This window comes from Artemia franciscana, chromosome 6, assembly GCF_032884065.1.
Source record: "Artemia franciscana chromosome 6, ASM3288406v1, whole genome shotgun sequence".
NCBI lineage: Eukaryota > Metazoa > Arthropoda > Branchiopoda > Anostraca > Artemiidae > Artemia > Artemia franciscana.
The window spans coordinates 37,949,769-37,962,423 of NC_088868.1; the positions used below are offsets into that span (position 1 = coordinate 37,949,769).

General features: G+C 33.2%; 1 protein-coding gene across 1 annotated transcript in view; it reads right to left on the reverse strand.

Annotated features, from left to right (window-relative positions):
- The window catches only part of LOC136028388 (charged multivesicular body protein 4b-like), a 31,596-nt gene that overhangs the window by 6,804 nt on the left and 12,137 nt on the right, over positions 1–12,655 (reverse strand). The window contains exons 3-4 of the mRNA XM_065706201.1: positions 10,408–10,585; positions 4,142–4,256 (exon numbers count right to left, since the gene is read on the reverse strand). Of these exons, the coding sequence (XP_065562273.1) occupies positions 4,142–4,256; positions 10,408–10,585 (293 nt within the window). The remainder of the gene's footprint in view (positions 1–4,141; positions 4,257–10,407; positions 10,586–12,655) is intronic.

The following is a 12,655-nucleotide window of genomic DNA, read 5'->3' on the forward strand; positions in this document are numbered from 1 at the left end:
GAGACAGAATAAATAAAAAATATGAAAATATATAAATTGGGCTATATATTTGCACATTAGGGGGGGGGATGGGTGTAAAGTAGATGGACAGTGTGAAGTTGGAACATTTCTTACTACATAATATGCAGAATAATTGAATCTAAAACATTAGGCAAGCAGAACCGCTATACTTTACCCCCACCCCCTAATGTGCAAATATATAGCCCAAATTTGTTTCTAAAGTATTATGTTTTTATCTTACTTTGGTATATTTCATTAGGATTGAGTCAGAGAAACAGGTTCGAAGAATATTAGATAGGGGGTATATCATACAACTACCAAATGTAGTTTTCGAAACCTAGAGGGGGAAGCTAGGGAGAGATGAAAAGCCCCCCCCTAAATTGATTCCTAAACTGAAAATAGTTTTACTTGCAATACGACTACCGTCTAGTAATTTGGAGAGCCTACTTAAAATTTCATAAAATCAGCTGAAAATATTACGAGTGTTTTTTTTTGTTTTAAATAATAAAGCTACTTAATTTTTTATGGCCCCTGAAGCACATAAATTGTGCAATGACATTGGACAATGACCCTCATATCGGCCGGTCGATATATCTTATTATTGTGGAGTAATAAGCCTTTCAGTTGGCAGAATAAAGGATAGCTCGACCATCAAAAATACAAACAAGTCCCAATAAAAAACAAAAACAATCCCCCTTCAAAATCAGATTTTGAGCAATATGTACTCAAATAAATTATACTAAGAGACATAAAATGCCAATAAAATTGTATTGAGATGACGGAGATGATTTATAAAAATTGAAATCTACCAGCATTATACAGACAGCATTAACAATAGATTATCAACATTTTTATATTATTATATATACAATAATATTATTACTATTAACTACTGTTATTGTATATTATTAACTACATGTATTCTGCCCATTAAAAGACTGAAGATCGTATTACATTATATACTTATCTAATATACTCAAAAAACTTATGTACTTAAATATATATCTTCTATAGTCATTTGCATGTAATAATATAATTAGTTTTTATTATAATTATGTAATACTAGTACTAGGCATTTGTATGTAATGCCTACTATACTACTATACTAGTACTAGTATGTAATACTAGTACTAGTACTAGTATTCGGCAAACAGAAAACACTCTGGAGATGACTTAAAATAGAGTTACCTGATGTCTATAGTAATTCTAAAGTATTTGAATGAGCTCTGCTGCATTGAATGGCCACATTCACTAAAATTGAAGCTTGATATATTATATAGATTAATCTCTGCTCATTTTAAGTTTTATTATTGCTCTTTACTTTTCTCTGAATTTTTTTTTGCCATCAAAGATATTTTTTTTAATTAATTACAATAAAAGAATGACTGTAACTAAGCCCAAAAGAGAATCCCTTTTGAACCCAAAGAGAAATCCGAAAGAGTATGCATTCAATTGTAAAAATAAAACATTGTTTGCCAGCACTCAATTCAACTACTCTTGCATTTAATTCTTAAATTATTTTACATCTTTGATTTTGTGCCACAAACATTAGGGCTATTTCTGCAAATGGTTCTAGAAAAAACTTACACCTTACCAATTGTGTTGAAGTTCCCCGTGAATATACTTTCTTATTTCGACAGTCCACCATGGCTGGATCCAGGAGCGGGGGGATTACTGGGTTTGAACCCCCTCTCCCGAAAGTTTTGTCCGAAGCGTAAAAAAGTAGCAAAAATGCATTTCTTAGGATTTTTTTTTGTACCTCCGCCCGAACCAAATTATGGATACACCCTTGCAGCCCACCTAAAGAACAACGAAAGGCATATGTTCTTGATCTTGAGGCAAGACTGGGCGTTTACCGCCTCGCATGGCAACTGATATTTAGATGGTACAAGGAAATTCGTTCAACCGTGAGCTCCTCAGATTCACAGGGACTGAGCTCCGATTACCCTCAACCCAAGCCAAAGTAATTGCTGCACAAAGAATCGTTCCTAAGGATATAGGATAGGCCTTTGTTGGGAAAAATTAGAATTGTGCCATCAAATAGAACAAATAAACTAAGTTGTGAAATACGCGGATGTCTACTACTTGTACTGCACGGAGTCTAGAACGTGTACTTCACGGGGTCTACGAAATTTCAACCTAACAAGTTCACCCTTAAAATTACAGTGAAGTGAACATGTTAAAGTTAAAAATTATAGAAAATTTATGACTATAAACTGAACTTGGCCCCATTGGGAAAAATGTCAACATGTCTAGTGACTCTTAGTTTGCCACGATCATCATCAAATTTGTATTAGGCTATACAAACACCACCTGTGACTTAACTATACTTGACGTAAAGAAGGCCACGTTTTATACATATAATAAAGGATCGAAATTAATTGAAAAAATAAATAAAGTGCAAAATTAGAAGATCTAATGCCAAACTGGCCTGCCATAACAAACAAGAGAGAAAAATATCGAGAAGAAAAACAAAGCAACAGGTCTTCGGTCAGTAGAAAGAAAAAACGATGGGCATTTCGCCTGTATAAAACTAGTCAACTTCGCACTAAGTATAAAAATAAACTAAGTAAAAGAGAAAATCTTTAAGTCCAAAATAATCTAGAAATTCAAATTCAAATGTAAAATTAAAAACAATCAGAAAGAAACAAACCAATATCTACATATACAATTAATGCTCCTTTAATACAATTAGTTCATCACGTACGAGTATATTTATAAACATTTTGAGCAATTTTCGAGTGGACGCACAAAGGCAACTGGATAAAAATAAAAACAAATTTTATTCTCTTTAACTATTTTTTTTCTATATTTAGCGCTGAAGACCCCTAGTTTGATGGATGTGAAATATTCCTCATTTTTAAATTTCCTTCTACTAGCCGACGACCTGTTGATTGATCTTTTTCTTAAGATTTTTCTCTCTTTGGCAAAATTGTCCTATAAATATTTTGCAATTTTTACTGATGTTCAGGAAATCGACCTTAACGGGGATGGACTAGGAACACGATAATCTTCTAGAGCAGATTGAAAACCACCTTATTATTTTGCAGAAACTTATTCCCTTTTTTATTCCTATTTAAATTTTTATTTTTTTTTCTCCTTTTATTTATTTATAATTTATAAGAAAAATTATTTTACACTATTATTCATAAAATTTGATATATTCTTTTAATTGCATATATTTTCTTTCTTAATTTTGTTTTTATATAATTTTATTTCCCTTTTTCATGGCACTTGGTATTAACCAAGTGACATATAGCAATCGCAAATTCTGTCGGTCTGTCCCGGTTTTGCTACTTCAGGCAAGCTGGGGGGAATTGAGGGGGAGGGGAACCTAAAATCCTGGAAAACGCTTAGAGTGGAGGGATCGAAATGAGACTTGGTGGGAAAAATAAGCATAAGTCCTAGATACGTGATTGACATAACGGGAACGGATCCACTCTATTTGGGGGAGTTGGAGGGGGAGGTTAATTCTGAAAAAATCCGAAAAATGAGATATTATTAACTTATGAAGGAGTGATTGGATCTTAATGAAATTTGAAGTTTGGAATGGATATCGTGTCTCAGAGCTCTTATTTTAAATCCCGACTCGACCTAGTGACATTGGGGGAATTGAGGGGAACCTAAAATCTTGGAAAACGCTTAGAGTGGAGGGATGATTGCTCTTTTTATGAAAGAATCGGTCAGAGTTTTTCAAGACCTACAGATAAGCAGCGTTGCCAACGCTTTGAAATAAACTGTACGAACTTTCACACTAAAATTGTACCCCTCTCATAAACTGTATCAGTTATTACACTAAAATTGCAATAACTGTTTATTGGAATAACCTGTACCAGCTTTCACACTAAAATTGTACCGCAAAATATTAATTTTTACCATATGAACAGCAGGTTAAAAATTTGTCATAACACGAATTTTTTTTTCTATAAACTAAAAAAGAACATAGATTCCAGTCAAAAAGTAATAAAACCCAAATTTACCAGAAAATCTGTATTGTACCAAAAAAATCCCAAACATACTTCATTGTATAAGGATCTCTAATTGTTCACAAAACTATGCTGCTTACTACGTGTTGCTTACTTACAAAACGGTGTTGCTTACTACGTAAGCAACACCACTGATTAAGTAGGTTGAAACTTACCTCGTCCACATCCTGGCCAAAAGCAAGAGGGTTGGAGATTGCATCAGAAATTTCTTTTGCTATTTCATGCTGCTCTGCAACTTCATCCATCATATCATGAACCTTGTCAACGTCACTGAAATAAATTCAGAAGTATATTCACATTCATTTAGAACCAAGAAAAGAATAGGACAAGAATATGAATTAATTTTTTTACGAGTCCGCCAAAATTGCAGGGGAAATAGGAAAATTCATCAGACTGAGGGACGCCCGAATGACCATGAATCTTGCACAGCCCTTTAAGTTTTTTAGAGAGAAGATCAAAGTGCCCTAAAGCTGAACTTGTGGTTCTACTCACAAACCATTTCCCTCTTTTCAGTAAATACAATAGTAGTTCCAGTGAATTGGATAACTCTTACGGAGTATATTCTATTGTCAATCAACTTTTTATTACTTCAAAACATCTTTAAAAATATTAGAACTATCTTTAGCTTATTAACTCTTTGAAAAACCCCCTTTAAAATATCTAAAAAAAAAATTATTTTAAGTTTTAAAACCTACTTCAAAGCATCATGAAAACCTTAAAAAATTGGTCGCTCAGATTAAATTTTTACCAGCTTATAAGTAAGGAATTTTTCACTTTCAAAAGTTTTTAAAGCAGGTGTCATGGCCGACACGGGGTAGAAGTGTCCCACACATGATGACAGAGCGTGCCATGTGTGGTAAAAATATAAAATGCGCTTTTTTCACCGGTACAAATAATGGTTTATTACCAGTGTAATATTTCATCTAAATCTAGCAAAAAAAAAAAAAAAAATTATAGTCATGCGTTTTGAAACTCCTCCTAGTTACACTCAAAACTTTCAACCTTTAGGAGTCTTAAATTTCAGTTAGTACACTATTTTTGAAAGAATATAAAGGGGGCTAGGAGGGGGACTTTCTAAAAGAGAGGGGAGGAGGATTTTGATGTTGTATTATTGTACTGTCCCCGAACATGCATGTACTGATAAAACTCAGAAGTAATTGAACATTCACAAATGGTAAAAAAATCAGCTCAAAGATTAATGTGAGAAAGGTACAAAAAACATACAAGTTTGTGAGTTGAAGAAAGCGAAAAAAAAAAAAAAATAGCAACCCTTCCCTGGCAAAAATCTGATTACATACCTGGAATGACCCTCCCTGTTAAGAAAAATTGAAAATGATGATCAAAGAATAATACTTTCACGTTTTGACATTCCTCTTTGAAAAACGTTCTCATACAACCCCCCCCCCCACCCCATACCCCTGCCAATCAAACGTGAACGCTCAGAGATGCAAATATATATATATATATATATATATATATATATATATATATATATATATATATATATATATATATATATATATATATATATATGTATATATATATATATATCTATATATATAAAAATAAGTTGTCTGTCTGTGGATGTGTGGATGGATGTGTGGATGGATGTGTCAGGTGACGTCACCTGAAAAAACTGGATTAGGTGACGTCAAAACTGAAAAAACTAAAAAAAGGCAAAAACTACAAAAAAAACTAAAAACTAATAAAAAAAATAAAAAAGCTAAAAAACTAAAAAAACTATAAAGGTAAAAACCAATAAAAAACTAAAAAAAAAACTGAAAAAACTAAAAAAAGGCAAAAACTACAAAAAAAACTAAAAACTAATAAAAAAAGTAAAAAAGCTAAAAAACTAAAAAAACTAAAAAAACTAAAAAAAGGTAAAAAACTAAAAAAAATAAAAAATAAAAAAAACTAAAAAAAAGGAAAAAACTGAAAAATAAGCTAAAATAAAGGTAAAAACCAATAAAAAACTAAAAAAAAAAAGGAAAAAACTAATAAATGACGACACTCAAAGAGAAAGCGACCAGGACAAAAAACTAAAAAAAAAGGCAAAAACTACAAAAAAACTAAAAACTAATAAAAAAAATAAAAAAGCTAAAAAACTAAAAAAACTAAAAAAAGGTAAAAAACTAAAAAAACTAAAAACTAAAAAAAAACTAAAAAAGGTAAAAACTAAAAGAACTAAAAAAGAAAAAAATAAATGACGACACTCAAAGAGAAAGCGACCAGGACAAAAGGAATGTTCGATTAGCAATCAACAAAGCACCGGGACACAGGGAGTATAAATGACGACCAGGACACAAGTAAAAAAAAAAATTAACAAAACTAAAAAGAAGGTAAAAACTACAAAAAAACTAAAAAGAAAAAAAAACTAAAAACTAATAAAAAAACTAAAAAATCTAAAAATCTAAATAAACTAAAAAAGAAAAAAAAAGGAAAAAAATAAAGGAGAAAAACAAAACTAAAAAACGAATGTATATACAGACCGGTACACCGGGATACAAATGACGACCGGGACACAGGGAATATAAATAACGACCGGGACACAGGGACACAACTACAACGGGGACACCGGGGGAAACAGGGGGATATAAATGACGACCGGGACAAAAAAACTAAAAAGAAATAAAAACTAAAAACTAATAAAAAAAACTAAAAAATCTAAAAATCTAAATAAGCTAAAAAAGAAAAAAAAAGGAAAAAAATAAAGGAGAAAAACAAAACTAAAAAACGAATGTATATACAGACCGGGACACCGGGATACAAATGATGACCGGGACCCGGGACACAGGGAATATAAATGACGACCGGGACACAGGGACACAACTACAACGGGGACACCGGGGGAAACAGGGGGATAACCTGACAATCTATTTATATGCAAAGACAATGGGACAGCAAAGAATGTTGTATATTCGCAAGTTTTACGTAGTTAAAACCATATATATATATATATATATCTATATTCACAGGTGGAGATGCATGACTCTAAAACTGACCTAGGTAGAAACTACTTCTTCAAAAATCGTAAAAGACCAAACCTTCAACATAATCACATATCCCTTTAACATTACAACATTTAATGTATACAACTAACGCTTCTTTCATGCTGCGCTGTGAAACCTTTTCATAGTAGCATAATTTTCGACCTTATGTTGCATTATGTAATCTTATGGAGCAAATTTTACACATAGTGAAAGTATTTCAAAGTAAAATATTCACAATTATACGTTGTTTATGTTTACGTTTTGTCTATCGAAAAGTCAACAACTAGTAGAAATAAAACGGAATTTTTGGATTATATATTAAATTTTTTTTAACTAATCAATAAAACTTGAAAATGAATTAAAAATGTCTTTCTATAAAGCCTTTCGTGCTTGATCAGAGCTTGAATTTCCACCTCTATTTTACAATTTTTAATACTTTGTTTACAATGACTGTCATAATTTTTGACGATGATAATTATGGCTTAATTAATTTTTATGTTATTCTAGCTCGGAAGATCTTGTTTAAATGTGAAAGCTTGCTCTAACTGCAATGTAACTTAACCATTTAGCATAGAAAATTCCGAATGTATGGAAGCTGCTTAATGCTGATATTAATAGATCGTGGTAACAAACTGTAAGTAAGGAGCGACCCGTTTCAATAGTAACCGAAACTCTAAAAAACAAATTTTTATACCAATAGATACATAAAAAAAATCAGATTTTTATACTGACTTTAAATACATAAATTTCTTCAAGTTTAGTCCTACCCATCAAAAGTTAAGAGACTGAAAAAATTTGCTCTATTTTCGAAGAAAAGTGGAAAAATCCCCTAAAAATCATAGAACCTTAATGAAAATCACATCATCAGATTCAGTGTATCAGAAAACCCTTCTGCAGAGGTTTCAAGCTCCTATCTGCACAAATGTGGAATTTTGTATTTTTTGCCAGAAGAAAGATCACAGATACGTGTTTATTTATTTTTTCTTTCCAGGGTGATCGTATCGACCCAGTGGTCCAAGAATTTCAGAAGAAGGGCACATTCTAACGGAAATTAAAAGTTCTATTGCCCTTTTTTAGTGACCAAACCAATTGGAGGACAACAAGGCTCCCTACAATGCTCATATTTTCCCCAAAGTCGCTTTTTTATTTTTCCCACTGTCTTTGAGGACGACTTATTCCCCCACAGTCCCTAGGGGAAGGGCTGCAAGTTATGAACGTTGCCAATTGTTGAAAGTTCTTAAGCCGAACTGGCCAGCCATGACAACAAACAACAAAGAGAGATACAATTCAAAAAAAAAAAAAACTAAAACGAGACTGCGGCCAGTAGAGAGAAAAGAGATGAAAGACTAAAATAACGCGGATATTTCGCCTGTATCTAGATTAGGCGTCCTCATCACAAGATAAAAAGAAAAAAAACACTAAACTAAAAACAAATAAAACCACCACCAATAATAACAAATACAATTGTCACTACTGATGCACGTAGGGAAAAGAAGCTATTAAAGTTACTTCAACGAGAACATCAAGCTTTGATGTTCTCACTGAAGTAACTCTAAAGGGTAATTCTTAAAAAACTGGGACAAAATTCGAGCTTTAGCGTAAAGAGCGAATTATTGACAAGGGGGGAACTCCCTTATATTACTATATTGGTATCAGGAGGAAATTATTCTATATATGAAAGAGCCTGTACCCTCCTCGACGCCTCTCTCTTTACGCTAATTTTTTTTTATTGTTTTGAAAAATACAGCTGTGACAAAGAGTCAAACTTTAGCGCAAAGAGCGAGACGTTGAGGAGGGGACATCCCATTTCACATACAGAATAGTTTCTGTTCGTTTCAAGTTTTAATGTCGCTGCATACTTAAAACTAAAAAGACTTATTTTTATTTAATTATTTGAAAGAAGTGATACGTGTAGTCTCGGTATGACGTTCCACAAGCAAAATTTTATTAGCATATAACCTCAATTGTGATGTTAGGATGAAATACGAAAAAAATTAGTTCTCTGTCGTAAAAAACTTAAGAGTCTTAAAAAGAGTAAAATAGATAATATAAACATTAAAAACATCTTTTAACACACCATCATCTCCAAATTCACTCAAAGAAAAGGTAATTTGTTTTCCAGCCAATTAGAAAAATCGATTTTATAAAACTACAAGTGAAAACCAGAGGTAGCCATGACATATTTTATAACTAACAAAGGACCTATAAATTTCAGGAATCCCACTCTTTGATAATAAGTTTACATAACTATTAACTTTTCAGGCAGCGGCAAATTATCTTTTCACTTCTTTGTCAATTTGGACTTAAGTCTTTTTCTATATTTTTTTTCTTCTAACCATTCTTGAGGCTTCATAAATTTGACTTATCTTGGTAGTATTATTAGTAAAGAGTGCTGGTACGGCGAAGATGTTAAAAATAGAGTAGTAGCCAAGAAAAGTAGCCAAGTTCGGGTCTTATTTCGCAGTTAAAAAAGTTTGGAAGAATAGGAGGATAAGTCTATGAACTAAGATTAGGATATTGGAATCTATCCACCGCTGACAATGGTTAAGTATGGTTTTGAAGCGTGGGCGCTCCAAAAATGGAGAGGGGTTTGCTAGATATTTTCCAGAGAAAAATGGAGAGGGATTTGCTAGATGTTTTCCAGAGAAAAATGGAAAGGGATTTGCTAGATGGTTTCCCGAGAAAAATGGAGAGGTATTTGCTAGATGTTTCACAGAGAAAAATAGAGGGGTGGATGGTTTCCAGAGAAATTGCCTACGGATTGGGTACCTGACTGACTGACCATATCTCACGGAAGAGTGTGCGTAACTGTCTTCCCCTCATGCGGCTTTGCGCTGCAGTGATGTTAGAAGTAGTAGCAGAAAAATTTAGTTTTGATATATGTAGCGGGAATTTGTCTTTTTAGTACATTTGGAGATAAAATCACTTTTTATATATTTCTTTTGTTGCTAACCCTTTATTGAACGACACGAGTAACGATACCAGAGTAAGGAATAACAAGATTCGACACAATATGAAAGATCTTCTTAAAAGATATGGCAGACATTTTCTAACAAAAAGGTATCCTAGATAACTACAATTAATTCATTTGGAATAAATTGATGAACCAAATAGCAGCAAATACCTATTTCGTTAACTTACTAAATATTATAATTCAACATCTGAACTAAAAGCAAATCAAATTCAAGCACAAAAATCCCAACTCATTTTCGAATTAGTTAAGTTTTACCATTAATTACTATTTGGAAATTTTCGTTTACCTACACATAATTATGACAGCATAAACCGCTTTGACACACTTCGAAGACATTCGTAGATTAAAAAAAATGGAGCCATAAAAAAGGCACAAAATTGAGATTAGTTAACCCAGCTCCAGAATCAAAGGCTTACGGTTCAAACGAGAGGACAAACAAAGAGAGAGACAAACATACAAACTCTGATGCACGCCTTTCAATGATTTTGCTGCTTCGTTCATTGCCTGGAAAACCGCTGTATTACTAGTGGCCCCCTCTAATGCTTCGCGTTGAAGCTCAATTGTAGACAGCGTTCCGTCTATCTGCTGCAACTGCTTTTCGTACCTCTTCTTTCTTTTCAAAGCTTGCAAAGCAACTGAAAAAATAAGAGTAAGAAAGCTGTAATTGACGTTGTTTCGAACCACTTCTTTCTTTTTAAAGCCTGAAAAGCAACTGAAAAAGAGAAGTAAGAAAGTGAGCCCTAGTGAGCCCCCTAGTGAGGGGGCTCACTAGGGGCCCCCTCCCCGACAAACGAGCAAGCAAAAATGACGGAAAGGAAAAATATAAAGGAAGAAAAATGAAAGAAGAAACACCAAGGCAAAAAGTGACACTAGGGAAATACCTAGCAGGAGGAGGGGGGTGTCCTACAATTCACGCCATGAGAAGTGAGAGTAATGGCATGGAAAAAGAAGAAAAGATAAAAAAAATGAAACAATAGGAGACAAACCACAGATGCTAAAGACAAACAGAAAAGGAGAGAAAAGTTGTATTTGACAGGGACATCCCCCCATGACACTAGTGACTAAAAAGGGGAAAGTACAGAGAAATCAGAAAGGCAGAAAAAATGAAAGAAATGAAAGATATGCATGCATAATAAAATAACTAAAATAATAAGACGAGTTAAACCTCCCCCACCTCCCCTAAGCACAAGAAAGTAAAAAAAGAAAACGAAAAGAAAGTAAAATGAAAAGAAAATGCACAGCTACCCACGCAAAAAGAAGTGATAATAGACAAGAACGTAGCCAAGGGTAAAGGGATGAACCGGTGTCATGTGCTATAGTTATCTGCATGTTTGTCACGCATGGGAAAAGGGGTGCCCCCCGATGTTGTCAGCCAGCCAAAAAAATGTGATACGGTAAAATAGTGGTACAAAGCACACATATTCTACTGGCTCATAATTTTTTGTAACAGTGTAAATGGGTTTATGAAAATATATGGCGTGAAATTATTGAAAAAGAACCAGTCTCAGTAGGGAAAAAGAAAAAGAAAGTAAAATTAAAAGCAATAGCACCCAAATCAGTTATAAAAATGACCAACATGTCTGCAAAACTCATTGCCCCCTCCCAGAATATTTTGGCTACCGATACCTCTGGTTGGTATTAAACAAAAAAAAGTTGTTTCAACTGAAAGTAAGAAGCAACATTACAACTTAAAACGAACAGAAATTATTATTTATATGAGGGGGTGACCCCCTCGTCAATGCCTCGCTCTTTACGCCGAAGTTGGAATTTTGTCCCAATTCTTTAAGAATGACTCCTGAATCAAAAAGGCCATTTAGTTAAAATAAACAGCTCTTTTATAAATACTAAAAAAACTTTAGCATAAAGAGGGAGGTATTGACAAGGGGGTAACCCCCCTCATATAGGTAATAAATTCTCTTTCTTTTAAGTTTTCTGTTTGTTTTAAGTTTTAATGTTGCTCCTTACTTTCAGTTGAAAAAAATGTTTTCCAAATTTAATTTATGATCGTTTTTTAAATAATTCTGGGAAATCCGACTCCCTCTCCAAGGAAAGATCATCACAAATATCCCCCCCCCCCGAAAACGTCTGTATACTTCCCAAAAACTATTACTATATGTTAACAATGGGCAAAGGCCATAATTTGCAGCCCTTCCCCTGGGGATGTGGGAGGCTTTGTCATCCTAAAAGACATAGTTATTACATTTTCTTACTATGCTGAACAAAATGGCTATCTCAAAATTTTGTTGAATGATTTTGGGGAAAAAATGGGCGTGGGAGGGGGGTTAGCTACCTTTAAATATTTTTGGTCACTTGAAAAGGGCACTATAACCTTTGATTTCTGTTGAAATTAAATAAAAAAAACTAGTTTTTTTTAACTGAAAGTAAGGAGCGACATTAAAAATTAAAACGAATAGAAATTATTCCGTATATGAAATGGGTTGTCCCCTCCGCAATCCCTTGCTCTTTACGCTAAAGTTTTTAAATTGTTTTAAAAAGTAGAACTGTGGCAAAGAGCCAAACTTTAGCGCAAAGAGCGAGGGATTGCGGAGGGGACAACCCATTTCACATACGGAGTAATTTCTGTTCGTTTTAAGTTTTAATGTCGCTCCTTACTTTCAGTTAAAAAAATTATATTTTTTTAATTAATTTTGAACGTTTTTGAATTAGTGCATGTTTGATTTTTGCTCTCCGCACATAAATTATTA